A 21,031-nucleotide genomic window follows, 5' to 3' on the forward strand; every position below is an offset into this window, starting at 1 on the left:
ATTTCTGCCTGGTTTCTAGATTATTCTTTTATAAATCACTTTTTACCTTTAAAAGAATTACCCATGCAAGTCTTTTTTTTAAGTAATTTAATTGACTGTCTCTGTATAGTTTAAATATATTTTAACAAACTGAGGAACTTGAACTATATAAAAATATCTTCAGCAAATTTTAAAGTGTAGCTTTAGGGACTTCCGTGGTGGCGCAGTGGTTAAGAATCCGCCTGCCAATGCAGGGGACACGGGTTCAATCCCTGGTTTGGGAAGATCCCACATGCCGCGGAGCAGCTAATAAGCCTGTGCACCACAACTACCGAGCCTGCGCTCTAGAGCCCGTGAGCCACAACTACCAAGCCCACATTGCCACAACTACTAAAGCCTGCGAGCTCTAGAGCCTGTGCTCCGCAACAAGAGAAGCCACTGCAATGAGAAGCTCACGTGCCGCAGCTAGAGAAAGCTCGCGCGCAGCACCGAAGACCCAATGCAGCCAAAAAGTTAATCAAAAAAAAAAAATGTAGTGGGCTTCCCTGGTGGCGCAGTGGTTGAGAGTCCACCTGCCGATGCAGGGGACACGGGTTTGTGCCCCGGTCTGGGAAGATCCCACATGCCGCGGAGTGGCTGGGCCCGTGAGCCATGGCCGCTGAGCCTGTGCGTCTGGATCCTGTGCTCCGCAACAGGAGAGGCCCGCATACCGAAAAAAAAGAAATGTAGTTTTAGAATTATTCTGCAATCAAAAAGCATGTAAAACAGTATGAAAATTTGAGCAAACAAGTGTTCTGTATCTACTTTATTAGCATAAGTGATTATTCTTTTTTTAAATGTAGTTTTATAATGATCTTACTGGAATCAGTGTTTGAGTTTTTGATGTTTAACTATCTTTAAGTTGGTAATAAATCCTGTGAAAGTGGACTTTTTAGAAATAGTTAAATGAAATCGTGTTTGTTAGCATTACTGTTTAACTCAGTTACATTTCACCTGGACATTAAATATAAATTGATTTGGTGATAAACAGGTAGACAGTTACCATAATAATTCAGCATACACTGGCTTTGCCTGGTTTGTAGGTTATGGGAAGCTGGTTGGAAACAGCGGTACTACAAGAACAAATTTGATGTTGATGCAGCTGATGAGAAATTCCGACGTAAAGTTGTGCAGTCTTACGTTGAAGGACTCTGCTGGGTTCTTCGATATTATTACCAGGTACAAAGAGAATATTTTCCTCTAAACCTCTAGTTAGTCATTTTAGGATCATAATTTCTATAATAATGTGTATTATTGAGCTCTATTCTGAGATTAAACCTAGACTTTTCTTTAAGCTTACTATTTAGAAATTCATTACTTTGAATAATATTGGTTTCTAAAGCTCCTTAGGTGTTAATATATAAACAAAGCTATTTTTTTTGTTGTGTCAAAAGATTTCAACACCAGGGAGTATGGTTGAGTATACTTTGTCTTTCAAATGACGAAAGTGTAGTGTGTTTTTAATTGGAATAAAAAAATAAGTGAGGAACTAATAGATAGTCACTAAATGACTGAACAAAGGACAAAGCCTGGAAAATACTAGTAAGAATTTGAAAGGAATTTGAATGATACCATTTCCTCCGTATAAGGTAGTGATGTTACTTGAAGTGCTTTCTAATTGGAGTCATCTGTATCTGACTTAAAGCCTTTGATAATTGGGATGTCAGATTGATGAGAGGTTAGGTAGACATGGGGATTGTAACACAGATAGCTAATATCTGGTTTTGGGCTCGGAGAGTGAAGCAAGTTCAGTTTGGTGTGATCTGAAATTAGTAAGTAGAAAGTAATTTAATGTGCTGAGTATCAACTGTAAAATATTTTAATTTCATGTTTTACTCCTACCAAGATTTTAATTCACCAGGCACAGAGTCAAAACGTATATCAGAGGACTTCTTTTTTCTATGCGTATAACTTGTTTCCGTTTTGATGGGCTTACTTAAATATTTTTATAATAAAGAGAAAGTTTTCCCTGAAAATATAGGGAATAGTAAGATGAAGCTTTTGCCTGTTTTACTCTCAGTCACAGTGATGTCCCTTCCTCACCTGTAGGCTCAGTAAGTGTCAGCTGCAACTGCTCTTCATTTTATTTGATGATGGCAGCTCTAGAGTTGAAAGAAATGCCACCAAACACATTATAAGAATAAAAATCGTCACCAAATTGTGTTTGTGAATATAAAGTTTGGTATTAACTACTGATTATTAAAGGTGTTTTGCAGTATTATTTGAATCAAGGGGCCATTGATATGAAGTAAAAAGTTCAGATTTAATCAAAATAACTTAGGACTCATGGAAAAACTTAATGCATGGAATATAAACTAGAAGTCGTGTTTTATAAATAGAATATATAGGTTAATAGTCTAATTTTTATTTGTTTTTTTCTGTGTATATCATTAACATAGATTTTTGGGTTTGCTATTTTTAATGATTCCAGGGTTGTGCGTCCTGGAAGTGGTATTATCCATTCCATTATGCACCGTTCGCTTCAGACTTTGAAGGTATTGCAGATATGGCTTCTGATTTTGAGAAGGGTACGAAACCGGTAAGCTTAACTATTTAGAGCCATAAAATTTACAGAATTTTGGCTTAGATAAAAATTGTGTGTTGTATGTTAAAGTTTTTTTTTTTTTTTCTTTTTTACAGTTTAAACCACTGGAACAACTTATGGGGGTTTTTCCAGCTGCCAGTGGTAACTTTCTACCTCCATCATGGCGGAAGCTCATGAGTGATCCCGTGAGTCTTTTAGTATTTTGAGTGTGTTGGTAACTGGGTTTTTGTCGTACATTTTACCAACATTAGCCACAATTCGTCTTGCGTCTCATAGTTAAGAGAGCGAAGTGCAGAAAAAAAAGTAAAAGTATTTGAGTTCCGGGTATTTTTCACCACTTTGTTTTTTTTCTGCTTTCCTTGGCCATCAGGACCCAACTTAGTAAAAAAAAAAAAATCATGTGTGTTTGGGAGAAATTCTTAGAACAGTTTTTTTATTCTCAGCCTACCTGTATGTAAGCCATTATTTTTGGCTGTTCCAGCCTGTGTGGTGGCTGCTAGAGCTAAGGCTGGCCCGCTTGAAATCCCCTCCAGCTGGTTTTGTGGGCGAGGAGTGAGACCCAGCTGGGAGGTGGGGTTGTCAGTAAGCTCTTCACTCTACGCTGGGTCCACAGCTGTCTGCTTTAAAATTCCTCTATAATAATGCCTTTTTTTTCACCTTTTAAAATATAATTGTTGGGGCTTCCCTGGTGGCACAGTGGTTAAGAATCCGCCTGCCAATGCAGCGGACATGGGTTTGAGCCCTGGTCCGGGAAGACCCCACATGCCACGGAGCAACGAAACCCGTGCGCCACAACTACCGAGCCTGTGCTCTAGAGCCCGTGCTCCACAACAAGAGGAGCCACCACAGTGAGAAGACCGTGCACCGCAAAGAAGAGTAGCCCCTGCTCGCCGCAACTAGAGAAAGCCCGTGTGCAGCAACGAAGACCCAACACAGCCAAAAATAAATAAATTTATTTAAAAAAATGTATGTAATAGTTCATTTTGTTTCACTAGACCTGCAATTTAAAGAATACTTTTTTTTTTTTTTTTGGTGGTACGTGGGCCTTTCACTGTTGTGGCCTGTCCCACTGCGGAGCACAGGCTCCGGATGCGCAGGCTCTGCGGCCGTGGCTCACGGGCCCAGCCGCTCCGCGGCATGTGGGATCTTCCCGGACCGGGGCACGAACCCGTGTCCCCTGCGTCGGCAGGCGGACTCTCAACCACTGCGCCACCAGGGAAGCCCAAGGAATACCATTTTTAAAAGGAAAGGATGCTCACTTTCTTACCAGGCATGATAACGTGATCAAATGTTATATCAAATTCTTTGTAACAGAAATATGTGACTTCACTTTTTGAATCTTTACTTGTCTTCCTGGTATAGGATTCTAGTATAATTGACTTCTACCCGGAAGACTTTGCTGTTGATTTGAATGGGAAGAAGTATGCATGGCAAGGTAAAATTTAGACATTATTCCTTTTCGTTAAAATAATTTTCTCTTGGTAAAACTGTGCACAAACATGATTTATGGGATGAAAGAGTTTCTATATTTCGCCATCCAAACTGGGATTAGCAATGATTGATATTTTAATAGTCACACTATGGTAAACAAATGGGTTGAAATACATTAATCATATTTTTTATCTCCTTTGTGATTAATTAATGGGACTTGGGACTTGCTCCTTTCAGTCGCTGACGCCTTGTGAGGTTGCTGAGCAATGTAGAAACATGAGAGTGTCCATGTGGAGATTTACTTACACTCTGTGGAAACTTTTGAAAAATGTATTAGAAATTTAGTTTACATACTTAACATTAATCATACTTAAAGTTTATTTCTTATTTATCTGTATATTGTTTTCTCATTCCATTCTGTTCACAGACTTTGTAGAAAGCATGGCAATAAAAATTAGTACTAAATGTAAGGTGATATTTCCCACTCAAAAAATGTGTGATGACAGTAAAATACAAGAAGGCCTCTCACACAGTAAGCCAATTGTTGTTTCACACCAGAGTCCCTTTCAGCAAATCATTTTAACCTCTTCTTCCACCATATATTTTTCTAGAATGATAAGCATGTTTGGTAATACCATGCTTTCATTCTTTTTCCCTGATTATTCTCTGGGGCACAGAGACCAGTAAAATAACTCAAGGAGAACTGTGGAGGAAAAGGGGAATAAATAATAATTTTCCAATTGAAATAATTATTTTATGAGATTTTAGAGTTGACTTTTGATTTATGTAGTAACAGGAATTTCATATTACTTTAACAGAATGATAGTGGGAAATGCAACCCGTTGATTGGGGCTGTGCAAGTGTTGTACTCTGTGGGCATATTGTGTTACAGATAAAAAGATTGGGGTCTTAGGTTGTTTTTGAAGATGCTTCGTAGAGGAATAACATAGAGGGAGAGGAGGCATAGGAGAACAGGAAGTAGTAAAGTAAAAATAAGTAAAGTTATTTATGTAAGTGTTTGTTAAATGAATAAGTAAATATATAAACATGCAGATGACTTGCTGACTATCACTGTAGTATAAATTGTCCAAGGAAAAGTAAGGCAGTGCACATCAGTTAGTTTCTCCACACCCTTGCCAGTATTTATTTTGTTTTTTGATAATAGCCATCTGGATGGGTGTGAAGTGGTATGTCACTGTGGTTTTGATTTTTCATTTCCCTAATGATTAATTATGTTGATCGTTTCTTTTTTCATGTGCTTATTAGCTATTTGTGTATCTTGTTTTGGAAAATTGTCTTTTCAGGTCCTTTGCCCATTTTTGAATTGAGTTTTTGTTGTTTTATTATAGGTGTACTTTATATATTATTAATTTTGATGAAGTCCAGTTTTTGTTGGACTGTTTTGTTGTTGTTGTTGCCTTTGCTTTTGGTTGTGTAAGAAATCACTGCCAAATCCAGTGTCATGAAGCTTGCTCCTTATATTTTCTTCTAAGAGTTTTATAGTTCTGGCTCTTACATTTAGGCCATTCAGCCATTTTGAGTTAATTTTTGTATATGGTGTAATGTAAGGGTCCAACTTCATTCTTTTGCATGTGGATATCCGTTTTCCCACCACCGGTTGTTGGAGAGACTGCCCTTTCCCCACTGAGTGGTCTTGGCACCCTTGTTGATAATCATTTGAGTGCATATGATGGTTTATTTCTGGGCTGTTTATTCCACTGGTCAGAATGTCTGCCTTATGCCAGCACCATACTGTTTTAATTACTGTAGCTTTGTAGTCAGTTTTGAAATCAGGAGATGTGAGTCCTCCAACTTTATTTTTCTTTTTAAAGATTGTTTTGGCTGTCTGGGGCCTCTTAAGATTCCAGATGAATTTTAGCATGGGTTTAAACTCAGATCTTTAATATTTTTATATTTTATGTAAATAGTTTCATTTATTAGACTCTGTAGCAAGAACATACCTTTCTTGAGGTAAAACTTACTACTGTTAGGAGATGTAGTTTTTTCTCCGTACATATCTTTAAATTGTATGGAAAGTAATGATAATTCTTAGTGCAGTTCTTGCCTAAGTTGAGTACATCTTAAAATGATAGATGATAAAATGTATCTGGGTATTTTTCCAACATTTATTGACCATGTGTACTTACAGTTGTTATATATAATAATTGAGCATAGCCATTTCGAATGCTGTGTATTTTATGTATGAACAGAGAATTTAAGTAATTTGATCAGAGTCACACAGTGTCAGAACTCAGATCTGAACCCAGAGAGTCTGACCGCTGTGTTTAACTAAACATTACCACCATTTGGGCTGCCTCTGGGCTGTTGAGAGGTTTCAGTAAACCAAAGCATGTAGCGTAGGACACAGGTGCTCAGAGAAGAGTAGCTGCTGCTGCTGTTACATTGACTGTCAACTCATCCTCAAGCACCACCACCGTCACACCTGGGCCTAAGGCGTTCCTTCCCCCCTTGGCCAGTAGGGCTCGTCCCTTACTTGTTAACCACATGGCTGTCGTGGTCCCTGCAAGTTGCTGACTGCTTGGACTTAGCTCCTGGAGTTGATATTGTAGGAAAGTCTTTCCGACAGTTTGTTCAGATCCTAAATCTGGCAGGTAGGAAAGGAAAGCGAGGTAATGTTGTCGTTGTGCACGGTCTAACTTTTGTGAAGTGAATGACTGATTACCACTTGAACAACTTCCTAGGTTTCTTCCATCTGAGTGTTTACCGGCTTTTTAGGTCCCATAAAATTCACGCTAGAAGTTAGTATTCTCCTTAACTAGGTATTCTCCTTACTTGTAGTACAATGGAAGACGTTTCCTAACTGTGAAAAGAGGGTAGCTAAATAATTAATGACAACTTTGGAAACCTCTCACTTCTCATTTTAAAGGGAAAAAAATCACAAATACAGCAGTTCTCAGTGGCAGTAGTTTCAAAATCACTTAGCTCTATTTAACATGTCTCTTTGCTATTTATCTTAAAATTTTTGTTTGGCCCAAATACTATTTTTACTATATACAGCAGCACTTATTATGCTTCAATAACTCCGTATATATTTCTAGTAATAGGTATTGTATTACTGGTGTGCTTCTTTGAAGATTATGCACACGCATCCAGATAAAGCAAGGATCTCAATTCTAGCACACTCCAGGGGACAATTTTCAGCCTGAAAATAATCATCTCTTCTACCCCCCCAAAGTTAATTTAAGCAAACAAGTGTCTAAAATTTTTGTGTGTATAAGTTAATTATTAGGTCTTAAAAATATAAAAGAATATTATGCAATTTTAGAGCTGCAAGAGTCATTTCAAGTATTCTAGTTAAACAGAACTTCTGAGTATTTTTGTTGAATGATCTCTGTACAAAAGAAGAAACCAAGGTCCTAAAAAGATGAGAGGATGAACTCAAGCCTTTGGGAGATTGACTGGTTTGCCTGAGGGCATCTAGTAAGGAGGGGGAGAACAGAGAGAGAGGCTGGTGTCTAGGTGGCCACTTGTTCATTTAATTTAAAAATTTTATTATCACAGAGTTAAGATCAAACATGGTTTTCCATATGAGCCATTTTAAGGGTGGGAAATTTGGAATTTTTTCTTCTACATTTGAATTTTGGCTAAAGATTAGAGTTCAGTTCCCAAATGTTTTTATATTAGCAGGGATGTTCTACTAGAAATGTTCATTTGGACCAGTTGGAATTTAGGTGACCCTAATAGCTGGGCGGTTGGTGTGCGTTTATGTCCCCAGGTGTGGCTCTGTTGCCGTTCGTGGATGAGCGAAGACTGCGAGCTGCCCTGGAAGAGGTGTACCCGGACCTCACCCCGGAAGAGAGTAAGGCCAACGCCCCACTCAGGCAGCAGTGAGTCTGTGGGACACAGACTTCACGTTTCCTTATAAAATTAGACCTTTTTTTTTCATTTGTGAATTTTTCACAAAGGGGGCATAAATCATTGATTTTACTTCTTCTTTGTAACAAATGTTAAATTTGTTTCTTAAAATTTATTATCTGTAAATTGAATAGTAATTAAATGAAACTTTTAAGTTATAAGTATTAGATTTCCTCCATCTCCCTTCTTCTCTTCCTCCTCCCCTACCCCCCAAATAACAATAACTTTGCTTGAAGCTTGAGTCAAAAGCATTTGCTCTCAGAGTGTTAACTTGAAATGTCATTTTTCACAAAAAGTGGGATTTTGTCATGAATACTGACAGTTAAAATAGTGGGAAATTGCAAGGCTGGGGTCAATTGGAAAATTTATTTAATACCAGTGTAACAAACGTATAGAAATAATATCTCCATCAACCATCCTTAGGATAATTTTTGTTCTCAGGTGATACAATTTGTGTTTCCTCAGGGAATGTTTATTTCTTATAATTAGAAATTGAGTTCTGTATAAATAAGAAAACTCTGACCCTTATCTTGCAATCCCATAATAATTCAGGTATATTTTAGTAATTTTTTTTTGATAGTCATTGATTTTTGAAACCTTATCGTCAAAGTTTTTTTTTCTTCTGCAGAGACATGTCACCTATTTAGACCTATTATTGTTAAATTATTTTTCACAAACTTTACGTTTTTAAAATTTCAATGCATCTTTTAATTTTGTTGTCATAAAAATTGCTCTTGCAGATATAATTGTTTGATCTTTATCCTTTTCCTACTTTCCCCCCAGCTAGAAGAAACAGTCTTGGAGGCGATGTCTTATTTGTGGGGAAACATCACCCACTGAACGACTTCCTTTTAGAGCTGTACAAGACAGGTTCCACAGAGGTACGGTCTCCCTTCCAACATGAAGTGTTTTTAAACAGTATATTTATTTGGTTAATTAATCAGGGATACCTAGTTAATTCATCAGGAATACCTTTTTAAATTTGGTAAAATATAAACATGATTTACCATTTTAAGCATTTTTAAGTGTATAATTCTGTGGCATTAAGACCATCTACAAAGTTGTGCACCTACCACCAACTGTCCGTTTCCAGAACTTCTTTGTCTTCCCAGTCAGAAACTCTGTACCCATTAAACAACATTGAACACTGCCTCTCCATCCTCCCCTCCTCCCAGCCTCTGGTAACCTCTCTTCTTCTTTCTGACTCTGTGAATTTGTCTAATCTTGATACCTCACTAAGTCGCGTCATACAGTAGTATTTGTCCTCTTGTGTCTGGCTCACTTCGCTTAGCATAATTTTTCAAGGTTCAGCCATCTTGTGTCAGAATTTCCTTCCTTTTATGGTTGAATAATAGTCCATTGTGTGTATACACTACATTTTGTTTATCCACTCATCTGTTGATGGGAACTTCAGTGTTTTCCACCTTTTAGCTGTTACGAATGTTACTCCTGTGAACGTTGACGAACAAGCATATGTTTTAGTCCCTGCTTTCCATTCTTTCGGGTGTATAATCAGGGCTGTGTTTTTCCACAGTCAGTGGATGTACCACCTGAACTATGTCATGGGATTCAAGGAAAATTTTCTTTGGATGAAGAAGCCATTCTTCCAGATCAGTAAGCATTCATTGTATATAATTGAAGTGATTGGGAGGATGTATAGTTAGCATTTTTACTTTGTTGCCTAAATGTTTCATTTTCTGGTAATAATGAGAAAGTAGTGAGAAAACAAAACAACAACAGAATACCCCTGGACTAAAAAAAGACTTGGGGTCAAAGCCCAGCTCTTGGGGCAATCCGCAAGGTCAAAACTATTTTCATAATAATACTAAGGTGTTATGATGCTGTTTGCCTTTCTCACTCTTTTCCTCCCTTGAGTGTATGGTGGAGTTTTCCAGAGGCTAAATGTAGTGTGATATCTCAAGAGATTGAATCAGAAGCGGATAACAGAATCCAGCTATTAAGATAGATACTAAGCCATGTATTAAAGAAAGTTAAAACAGTACCATTCATCTCATTTGTTTTTGTTTTGCTTTGTAAAATATAGTGGTTTTTTCATTAAAATGTTATATAACTTAATGGTAGGTTTATTACTAAATTGTCTTATTAAGTTTTCAATAATAGGTTTATTAGTATTATCTTTAAATTAGTGTTTAAAAAATGTCTTAGTTTTAATTTTTAATAGGTAAATATTGACAGATATAACCAACATGAACAGAAGTTCTTTGGGGTCCTCAATTGTTAAGAGTGTAAAGGGGCTCTGAGATCAGAGTTTGAGAACTGCTGCTCGAGGGTATATAGATCCAGGAATAGAATTGTGGGTCATAAAATATGTGTATCTTCATCTTTTCTAGATAATATCAGATAATAATATCAGATAATAATTTCCAAAGTGATTACACTGTTTTATAATCTGCGTCAGTTTGTGAGAGATCCTATTGCTCTATGTTCTTGTAAACTCTTGGGATTGTCACGACCTTAATTTTTGTCAATTTGGTGGATGCTTGTTGGGATCTTGTGGTTGACAGTTGTATTTCTCTGATTACTAATGAAATTGAATGCCGTATGGTATACCTCTTAACTATTTGTTTTTGCTCATTTATGAAACACCTGTTCTGTTTTTTGTTAAGTTATCTGTCCCCCCACCTCCCCCTTTTTGGTTTGTAGGTATTCTTTACAAATTTTGATAAAAGCCCTTTGCCCATAATTGTTTTCTGTTAGTGAGATTACAAGCAAGGAAGACAAGGCCCTTTTCTAAAGATATATACAATTATGTTGTTTTGCTGGTGCATTTTAATGATTCCTCAGAAACATAGCAGCATCTTGCTTCCACTTATCCAAAAGGTTACCATTCACAAATAGATGGTTCTTCTCTTGTTTCTTTTTAGAATAGTATGTTCTCCTGTTCCCATGTTAAGGGATCTGACACAGAATGCTGCGATCAGGTAAGTTTCCCCAAACTGCTGACATTTGCCCAGAATGCAGCTCTGAACTTGCACATAAGTTTAAGAAGACTGGTTCACCGGGAAATGGTAGCTGTTATTCCAGCAGTGCTTTGAGATTGGAGAGTCCCTGTGTTGCAGACCTCCTAGTAGAGCCTCTTGACTTTAAATTACGTATATTGTTAAGGTTACTGATTTAACAAGCTTGCTTCTCTGCTTTCTGGTTTCCCCTAACAACCTCTAATTCTTCTTGGATTAGAAAAGTGGGAGGTAGAAAGTAGGAGTTTCCAGGAGTAGTTTGCTGTGTATGTGCAAACAGACCTCTTCACCCCAGAGGCCCACACAGCTTCACCGTATTGTAAGACTGTTTATTACATTTATAGTCGTGGCCCTGCTGAGTTGAAAAAACTGTTAATATACTTTATTTTGGTTAAGATGAGATAGAACGAATTTGGGGGGTTTTTTTTTATCAACAATTATAAACTTAAGGGGCTAATTTCTGCTCTCTGGAAAACTTATACTTCATTTCTTCAATGGTGACAGCATTTTCTACTAAATATGTAAAATATAATATAGCTATTTAGATAAAAATCAACAAACTTACTACTCACTTATGTAACTGTTGTATGTAGTTACTAATCTTTTTTTTTTTTTTTTTTTTGCGGTACGCGGGCCTCTCACTGTTGTGGCCTCTCCCGTTGCGGAGCACAGGCTCCGGACGCGCAGGCTCAGCGGCCATGGCTCACGGGCCCAGCCGCTCTGCGGCGTGTGGGATCTTCCCGGACCGGAGCATGAACCCGTGTCCCCTGCATCGGCAGGCGGACTCCCAACCACTGCGCCACCAGGGAAGCCCTGTAGTTACTAATCTTGATAGCAGGGTTTATGTTTTTGTTCAGTCTTTAGATGAGAGTAGGGCAAATATTCTAGTAATTCAAGGATTTTGTAAAAGCTGTTCCTGAATACTCCTTTCCCACACATTATTATTTCTCTCATTCTCAGGGAATATTTTGGATTTTACTTAGATTTCTCATTGTGACGTATAAGCATGTTTACTTTCCTGTCTTTCATGGATTTAGATAGCAACTGCCATTCTAGAAAGGCTTTTACTTAAAGAAAACCATTGTGAATTTGGGAAATCTTCCCAAATTAGTTGCCTTTATTTATCTCTACCCACAATTTTTGTTTATCTTTGCACATAATTTATCCTGGCTCTTTGTCTGCGGGCTCTTTTGTTAAGGGTGGGATTCAGAACCATAAGCCAAGCTGCTGTGCCCACCACAGTCTGGCTGCGGCAGAGCCGGTGTGGACTCTGCGTATTAACTCCTGGGGTCTTTGCCTCCCAGCCGAGCTTCAGGCCAGTTACTCCCACCTGTCCTCTCTGTTTGCTGTGCTCCTCAGTTTCTCAGCATGTTCTCAAGGGCCTTCCTTCACAGCCCTCTAGAAATAGTTAATCCTTCTTAAATATCTAATTAGGATAGAGACTTGCCCAAGGGAAGAGTTACAAACTTGACAGATCCTGGAGTTTTTGTTTGTATGATGATATGGTAGTGGTGATTTCTGAGCCTGAAATGGCCTTTGGTGTTGTTTGGTATCCACTATTTTCACAAGATTTATTAATTTATAAAATAAATCTCAGATTCAGCTGTATATTCAGGTATGTATTGAATATAACTTCATAATAAAATTGACTTAATTGAGTTGATTTCCTAGATATTCATGAAAGACCAAAGTGTTAACTCTTAGCGTATGAGGTGATTTTCAGTGTTTTCTCTGAGGGGTCATGTTGAGGCTGAGATGCAGTTTACTGTAGTTTTGTGTGTGTTTGTTTCAGGGTTTCTTGTGTATCCCAGTGTTTTTTTTTTTTTTTTTTGCTTTATAAACAAAAAATCTGAAAAGGTAGCCTCCATAGTCAGCTGCCAGTTCTGTTTTGACCCTTGATATTTTCCCCCTTCTCTGTTTGCATGCATCTGGTATTGCGTTCCATGTTTGAGACGTTTCCTCACACTGACTTTAGGTAGATTCTTCCCATCGTGTTAGGTCTTATCTGTAGTATTGAGAAAGTATATTTGAGAAGTTATTGAAGTGTCTTAAATTCATAGAAGGGTTCTTAGAGAATACAACCAGCTGTTACCTAGGATTTTTTTTTCCAGTTCTGATTCCATAAACCGTTCAACATAGTAGTAGTTTAACTTTGAACAGAACTGAGCTATCTCCCTGAATTTTCCTCATTCTGCTGTTTGTCCACCATTGTAATTTGCTTAGCATAGTATTTTAGAATAATTCTTTTTCAAATTTAAATATATAAAACCTGTATATGATTTTTAAATTACAAAAAAGTTATCTTCCTGGTGTAGCAGCACAATTTTCTATCCATCTGGGGTGGTGGATGCACGCACACCCCCTTGGTCTCACCTTGGACTCTGTGTCCACACTGGCTGCTTTGTTCTGCGCCCCTCACACGCCTCCTTGCCCGTCTCTCCGTTCTGTCCCTCGACCTCCTGTTGCCCCAGATGCCCAGACTTAGGAGCTTTGGCTTCTCACTTTACCCGACTCCCATGTACCTACACCACTGCTCTGGAATATTTTTTTCTTCCCAGTTATTTTTCATATCTGGCTTTTCCCAGTGAGCCTGTCCTGTACTCTCTCCTGGATTACCGTAGTGCTCTCCCAGCTGATTTTTTTTTTAATGCCACCTTCCTTCCCACTGAATCTGTTGTCTCATCTTTCTTAAAGACTGCCACCCCTCGGCGATCTTTGGTTCCTGCCATAATTTGGTGGAGCCCTGCTCTGTGCCTGAGTCCCCACAGCTCCACAGGGACTCCTCCTCCTTGCTCTCCAGGCTGGTCCCTTCCGTGTCCCGCTCATCTCTGTGCCTTCCTCCCAGTGCTTGGAATGCTCTTCCCTTTGCCTACCCTTCATTGCTTTTCTTCTCTTCTCAAAGGTAATCGGGATTTATGTAATCTTTAGAGATGTTTTCATTAGTAGCATTGTCAGATTTCTCTTTTTCTCTCATGGCACCTGGCATCCTTCTAAACCCATGTAAAAGCTTGGCTGTTCATAGCGTTGGAACCCGTGTTTGCCAGAGTCTTCTAAGAGCCCAGACTTACTTCTTCAGAGGACTGCTTCTCAAATGTTCTGTGTTCACTTTTGGATGGATCAGGCAAGGGATAGAATGTTTTCTGTCTTCAAGGAGATGTTTTTAAAATGTGGATGTACGTGAAGATAGATTTTTAATGTAATGACCATTACTGCTGTGTTTGTAAGACTCATGGTTGGCAAGCAGGTAACTTGAGATCCAAAACCTGAAGAAGTGGAGGACACGGAATCAGTAACAGACTTGATGGTTGGGAACACTTGGGAGGGTTTAACTTTCACTGCCTGTAATACTTCATAGGACACAACTGGTTAACCTCTTCTGATAGGATGTCAGAAAAGACGTTGTTAAGTCCTCTAAACTCTTCAAGTGCTTTAAAATGTCAAGTATATGAATCGTGAACAGTTTGCAGTGGTTTGCTGATTGAGCATTAATTATGGAATGTATCAGGGAAAGGTAAAAATGAAAAGGTTTCTGGAGTTTTCTGCTTTCTTTGTGATGTGTCCTAGCACTGTCAAACAATAGTAGTACTTAAATAACGTTTCTAAGATAATTCTTAAAGTGAATGGAATTGGAAAAGGTGTTGTGCATTCTGTTTTTTTTCTATTGAGACTTTGCTGCAAAGTGTCTAAAGTGCTACTTGTGATAAAAATAAAAGCACTGTTCAGTTTCCTTACTTTACAACTATGCTTAGGTTTAAAATTTTTTATTTATATTGTCCTTAGTGTGTTTATGAAGACAATTAAGTGATTAAAATAATAGGGAGGTTACCTACCAAGGAGGGGATCTACTGTACAAGCCCTCGTCGGAGCTGGTCTGGAGGGTAGGAGCTTATGCTGGCTGAGTCGGCGCTGTTCCACCTCAAGGGAATGGTTAAATGCCCTCCCCTGTTCACCAGTTAGATGAAACAATATGAATCTACGCACCGTTCTCTGACCTTAGCCGGGCAGCCTGTTGGGTCCAGAGGTTGTTCTGTTAACTCGTCTCCTCCCTGAGGGTGCTTCTGACTTTATCTCCATGTTACTGCTTTCCCTCCCCAGTAAACTCTCCACAATTAATGCCTCTTGTTTCTAATGGTGGGAATTTCTCAGAGTAATCTATATTTTTCCCCATTATTTTTATTTATATATTTTTGTATAATGGAATTATTTCCATTATTTTTAATGCTCTACCTATAAAAATTTGAATTACGTTAACCTGAAAAAAAACAAAGGCACTTTGAAAGTTTGGATCCAAATAAAAAGTTACCCTTTGGGCCTTTGCCTAATGGGTTCCTGCTTAAGTCTGTTTTACTTTTAGGAAGTTTAAGTTGTGGCTGATGTTATCACATTGGAAAAAAGTACAGTAGAGTTGTGCTTTAGCTTCTGTTGTTACTTTAGTTTCTAGAAGCATAATAGTTCTTAGTATATATTTTGGGGAACAAATTTTAAAATACAAAAAATCTCACAACCAGTAAAAGCTTAACTCTTTCTAGGAGAGAATAAGTCTTCAAATTGTTCTCAAAGTTCCAAGGAAGAATGCTTTAATCTTTCAGATCATAAGTAGTGTCCCTTGTCCCTTCAGTGGGGGACCGCCAAACTTATTTTTAAATGCTCCTTTTCTGTCTCCCAATGGCTTGAACCATATTAAGTATAAGATCACTCTGTTGAGTGCAGTTCTGAGGGGAAGTGGGAGAGATCATGAAGATTGTTTTCTTACTAGCTTGGAAATTTTTTCCCTTTCAGAGCATGAACATGAATAATGGAATTTTAAAAACAGTTTTATTGAGGAATAAGTGACATATAATAAACTGCACATATTTGATGAATAAATGGATTTGTCTTCTCAAACATTAGCTTCAGCTCTCTTATTAAACCTCTTGTAACTGTTGTCTTTCGAGAGAGATTATCCCTATGACCTGGGATTCAGAGTTCTCCCTGGGAGCTTGTTACTTGGCTGTTTCTTTCACTTTAGTTTCAGCTCTTTCTGTGCGTGCCTTGCAGGTGTTCCCCTAGAGCCCTCACCTAAGCATGATCTTCCTTCCAGCTCCAGCCCTGCCATTTCTTTAGCTCGCCCAGCATTCCCTAGGCTAGGACTGTGACCTCCTTTTGGTTCTCGCCCCATCTTTTTAATGCAGTGTGGCTGGGTGGTTCTTTCTGAATTGCATCTTGGATTGCTTTTAACTCTCTGACAACTTGAAGTGGCCTTACGTTGTGGTCAGAACAAGCCCTTCATGACAACATTCCAGTTCAACCAGGCCATCTTACTGCCCAGTTCTGTTCACATACTTTTTCATTCCAGTCCAGCCCTTCTCAACCGGGGTCCCACCTGAGAATTAAGTCTTGAGAACTTAAAGCATTTACTACATGTAATGAACCAGTTTGTATCCTGTGCCTTTAGAATGGCACTGGTTATGTATCTTCCTTGGGAGAACTGAGAATGTATGTAGTCACTGAAATCATTTTTTGTAGGGCTTGTTACTTCTCTCCCAGATCCCCATGGAGAAGGCTGCTGCAATTAAACGGAGCTTTCCCCTTTCCATGTCTGTTCCATCCTGCAGCCAGTCCTGTCCCACCTTCAACCATAGCCTGTTGGGTGCTGTTTTCCTTGGTCCCAGGTGAAAGGCCCCCCTCCCCCATACATACATGCATTTAGCCCACACTCACAAGGGAGTGTGTGTGGAAGGCATGTGCACTCACATGCTTTGATTCAGCGTCTTTCCTGTGCCTGTTGTTGCCTTTTCCACTTTCTTCCTTATTAAACTGTTATTAAACCTTTTCTATCTATTTCCCCTATTAGAAGGGGAGGCAGGCTCCGTGCTTGGTCAGTGTTTGTGCCCCTGCTCCCACCTTGAGACCGTGTATGCAGTGGGCACTCTGAAAATTTGTTTGGTAAACTGCCGAAAAGGCCTGCTGACACTAAGAGAACTGTTTTGAGATACTTCAGTTGCAAGTCTTGCTTTATCATCAGATTTCTCTCTCTCTCTTTTTTTTTTTTTTTTGGCCACGCCACATGGCTTGTGAGATCTTTGTTCCCCGACCAGGGATCGAACCTGTGCCCACTGCAGTAGAAGCTCGGAGTCCTAACCACTGGACCGCCAGTGAAGTCCCCAGTTTTCTCTCTTTACTATGTATCTGCAAAGCCCTAACAGACCCAGATACCTATCTCTTTCTCTCTCACCCTCTTAAACCTTTCATACTGCCTGTCGTGCCTGGCCCTGCCCTAAGCCATCTGGAATAGAGAACATCTGAGATAAAGACAGTTGCGGTGAAGAGTGAGTTTGTAAGAGGAACAGATTGAATAAATGAAGTGTTGTTCAGCTGTTCTTGAGCTTATAGCATCTTTATTATAAATGAAACTATTTTTGTGTACTTAAAATATACAGTTAAATCCTACTGCAACAAAAATTTCTCTATAACAGATGGGCCCTAATTATTTTAAGTGGCAGTATTTGAAGAGGAAAAAAAAGTTAGCTATCTAAAATGTCAACCAGTTCAATAAAACCTTTTTTCACTGATTGCAACTGTAATTTGTAATCTTTGGCGGATCTTTGGAGAATATAAAAAAGCACAAAGAAGGAAAGGAAATGGTTGAGTGTACAAATAACCTTTTGGTGAATGTGTGTCTAGTCTGTTGCATGTGTACTTTTCCCATGTCATTAAGTATTTTGTTACTACATTTTTAAAAATATCAATTGAGGATACCGTTTTTAGAAAGAACCATAGTTTCTTTAACCAGTCCACTATTGTCCATACACTTAGGTTTTACAGTTTTTCAACATTATGAATACTGATGTCATGAGCATCCGTAAGTATAAACCGGGCGCGTATCCAGAGTCCTAGAAGAGACATTGCTGTGTCAGAAGGAAGACTTGTGTACTTTGGGAGGCGCGTACACACACACGCGCACACCCCCCACCAGAAAGGCAGTTTGGCCCAGCTTGTTAGTCTGAATGTACAGCCTTTGTGTAGTGTTCAAAGGGTGACTGTTACATTATCACAGAAACACACATTAGTAGAGCAGGATACAGGCTTCCAACTGGGAGGTTTTGTGTTTTTTCCCCTATGGATTATTTGTGTTCTTTTTTTTTTTTTTTTTTTTTTGATTTTGCAAATGTTTCTGTTGTTGTTTGCATCTTTCTTGTAACATCTTCTCTAAGATGCCAGAGGGAGGGTCTTTGCCATGGACTGAACAAAATGAAAGGTGTTTTTTATTTTTGGTTGTTGCAAACCTCTTGGACCTGTCTCTGATATTATACTGGAATTTCTCAAGAGTTGGGCAGGCAATGTCTGTTCTTTCTCTGTGATCACTCACAATTAGCTTGAACATGACTCTTGGACAGAAAGTTACACGAGGGCCATCCTGGAAATTAGTGGCAGTTTGGTGAGGAAGGTGTTTAGCCATTTGGCAATTTGGCAAAATCTAGTGACTAAGATCATTTTTGGAGAACACTTTTGAATTTTACTTATTCTGTTTAAAGGTCAAAAGTACCTAGTTCCCTGGTGGCCTAGTGGTTACGATTCCAGGCTTCCACTGCCGGGGCCCAGGGTCAATCCCTGGTGGGGGAACTGAGATCCTGCAAGCCACGCAGTGTGGCCAAAAAAAAAACCTTAAAAAAAATTAAATAAATAAAATAAAGGTGAAAAGTACCTGAGTTTACATGATAGTAGTTAAGCGAGGCTAATCCAGTATAATCATTAAATTGTGTATTGTTCTCTTCTAGTATTAATTTTAAAGACCCACAGTTTGCTGAAGATTACATTTTTAAAGCCATAATGCTTCCGGGAGCAAGGTAAGCAACAATGCATTTATAAAACTCTCTAGGTTTATTTTGTATAAACGAAGTTCATCCCTATAACTAAATTTTGTGTTTTCAAATGGTTAGAAAACCTGCACCGGTACTGAAACCTGGCGACTGGGAGAAATCCAGCAATGGGCGGCAGTGGAAGCCCCAGCTCGGCTTTAACCGGGACCGGCGGCCCGTCCACCTGGATCCAGCAGCCTTCAGGGCTTTGGGGTGAGTGGTAGGTTTTTCTGTGTGTGTATTTTGCTTTTTCTGGGTCTTCCACAAAGCATTAAGTCAGCATTTATGCCACAAATATTTAAGACCATTAAATACAACTATTTTGCAGATATTTTAATGACTTTGATACTTTTCTGCTTTTCTTCATTTTTTAAAATTCACTTCTGTTTCTTTGGTCTATATATTGCTTTATGTGTTGCTTGAGAATTCCATTATTTTCTCTTAAGAGATTTTGCTGTCTAGAAGACCGTTATTTCAAAAGAATAAAACGTGCTCTTTACCCTCAAGAAAGTTCTGGCCGAGTTCATGTCCGGGTATCCCCAGTACCTCTGAGCAGAGCCATCACCTCCGGGGCCTGTACCCAAGCACTGAAGTCTCCGTGCTGCCTTAATGTGTTTCCTGGCCTGTTAGTCAGGTCGAGTGTCTTTTAAGATGTCTGCTGGCCATTTGTATCTCCTCTGCTGTGAATTTCTGATTTTTATCCTTTGCCCTTATTAGCTATCAAATTGTCTTTTTCCTAGTTATGGAGACAACCGTATATAAAAGAGGGAGCTTTGAAACAGTAACACGTAAAGCTGGGATAAAAAGAGCAATGTGCTGGGGTAAATATTAATGAGTTATCATCTATGAATTAATGATGATAACTCATAAATAGATATTTCCAATTCATAGGAAAACCTTAAGATTCAAAATGGGATTTAGGCAGTAGGTTACCATCAGCAGCGTGTACTTTATACAGTGGCTAGTAAGGGACAGTGGGATCATGGACTTTGGATCCTAAACGTCTGGATCAGATGCCTTGTCTACCACTTGGTATGTTTGTTCATGTTACTGAACCACCCTGTGCCTCCCTTTCCTGCGTGTAAAATGGGAATCATAATCACACCTACTTAACTCATGAAGTTGTTGTGGGGATTAACGGCTTAGGATAGTTTCTATTGTGGTTGTTTGGTCATCTTCATTCTTAATAGTAAAAGAAATGCAAATCTAAAATATTCTTAAAAGATTTCTTTTTTGCATTATTTCAGCCATTTTGGAAAGCAACATAGAAATACCTCTAAATAGAGTTTTAAGTTCTGAAGGTACTCTGAACTTTTGATCCAGATTCCTGCTTATTGGAATTTATCCTGAGAAGATATTTTAGAGGAGCCTAGTTATATGCCCAGATCTCTCTAGGCATTGTTGTCTATACTACTGGTACTAAATGGTGGACTGGTTTAGTAAAATATGAGATATCGACATGTAAATATTCTATAGGTATAGATGTTAACACCTAGGAAGACTATGAAAGATACAGGGAAATGTTTGATATATCAATAGTAAACTGAAAATAGTAAGATATAGAGTAGTAATATATACAGTTGACCCTTGAACATCTCTGGGGTTAGGGGCACTGACCCTCTGAGCAGTCGACAATCCTCAACCGTGGATTGTATAGGACTCTAGTATTTACTGTTGAAAACAATCCACCTGTGAGTCGACCTGCGCAGTTCAAACCCACGTTGTTCAAGGGTCAACTGCATAGTGATAGCAACAGCATGGGTCTTTGAGGGCAAAACTAAATATAATGCAAAAAAAGAGCAATAGACTCAAATTATTTTTTGCATAAAGTAATTAATAAATATTTACATGAATATTAAAAATCTTTGGTGTGATAAGTGAATATTTGCTGTCACCATTATCAGGTACTGTTTTGAACTTTGCCCACTATAAATCTTTTAAATTTGCATTGTCTTATTAATCAGATCTAGTAGTAAAAAGATGGCTGCCAACATTTATTTATTATGTGTTGGATATATGTCTATATAACTGTTTTGCTGGCTGGGGGGTCCTTTTATAGCCATGTTATGCCCAGAGGCTCTGGAACTGGCGTTTACAGCAATGCTGCACCACCACCTGCAACTTACCAGGGAAACTTGTACCGGCCACTGTTGAGAGGACAAGCCCAGATTCCAAAGCTTATGTCAAGTAAGTTTTCAGTAATGGATTATTTTACCTGCTAAATTAAGTACTGCAACAAAGGGTGGCTTCTGATCTTCATTGCTAAAAAGATTTATTATGTCAGTGCAGACATAGTGGACTTAAAAACATAATGTTTAGAAGAATTATAAGAGAATACTTCATAC

At 38.6% G+C, this 21,031-nt stretch overlaps 1 protein-coding gene across 1 annotated transcript in view; it reads left to right on the forward strand.

The window, feature by feature from the left end:
• The window catches only part of XRN2 (5'-3' exoribonuclease 2), an 85,542-nt gene that overhangs the window by 45,989 nt on the left and 18,522 nt on the right, over positions 1-21,031 (forward strand). The window contains exons 17-27 of the mRNA XM_081256666.1: positions 1,062-1,197; positions 2,450-2,557; positions 2,659-2,748; positions 3,926-3,998; positions 7,731-7,814; positions 8,654-8,751; positions 9,405-9,484; positions 10,756-10,812; positions 18,606-18,674; positions 18,768-18,899; positions 20,746-20,873. Of these exons, the coding sequence (XP_081112792.1) occupies positions 1,062-1,197; positions 2,450-2,557; positions 2,659-2,748; positions 3,926-3,998; positions 7,731-7,814; positions 8,654-8,751; positions 9,405-9,484; positions 10,756-10,812; positions 18,606-18,674; positions 18,768-18,899; positions 20,746-20,873 (1,055 nt within the window). The remainder of the gene's footprint in view (positions 1-1,061; positions 1,198-2,449; positions 2,558-2,658; positions 2,749-3,925; positions 3,999-7,730; positions 7,815-8,653; positions 8,752-9,404; positions 9,485-10,755; positions 10,813-18,605; positions 18,675-18,767; positions 18,900-20,745; positions 20,874-21,031) is intronic.

The sequence above is a fragment of the Mesoplodon bidens genome (genome assembly GCF_964165515.1).
Source record: "Mesoplodon bidens genome assembly, chromosome: 15".
NCBI classification, from domain to species: Eukaryota; Metazoa; Chordata; class Mammalia; order Artiodactyla; family Ziphiidae; genus Mesoplodon; species Mesoplodon bidens.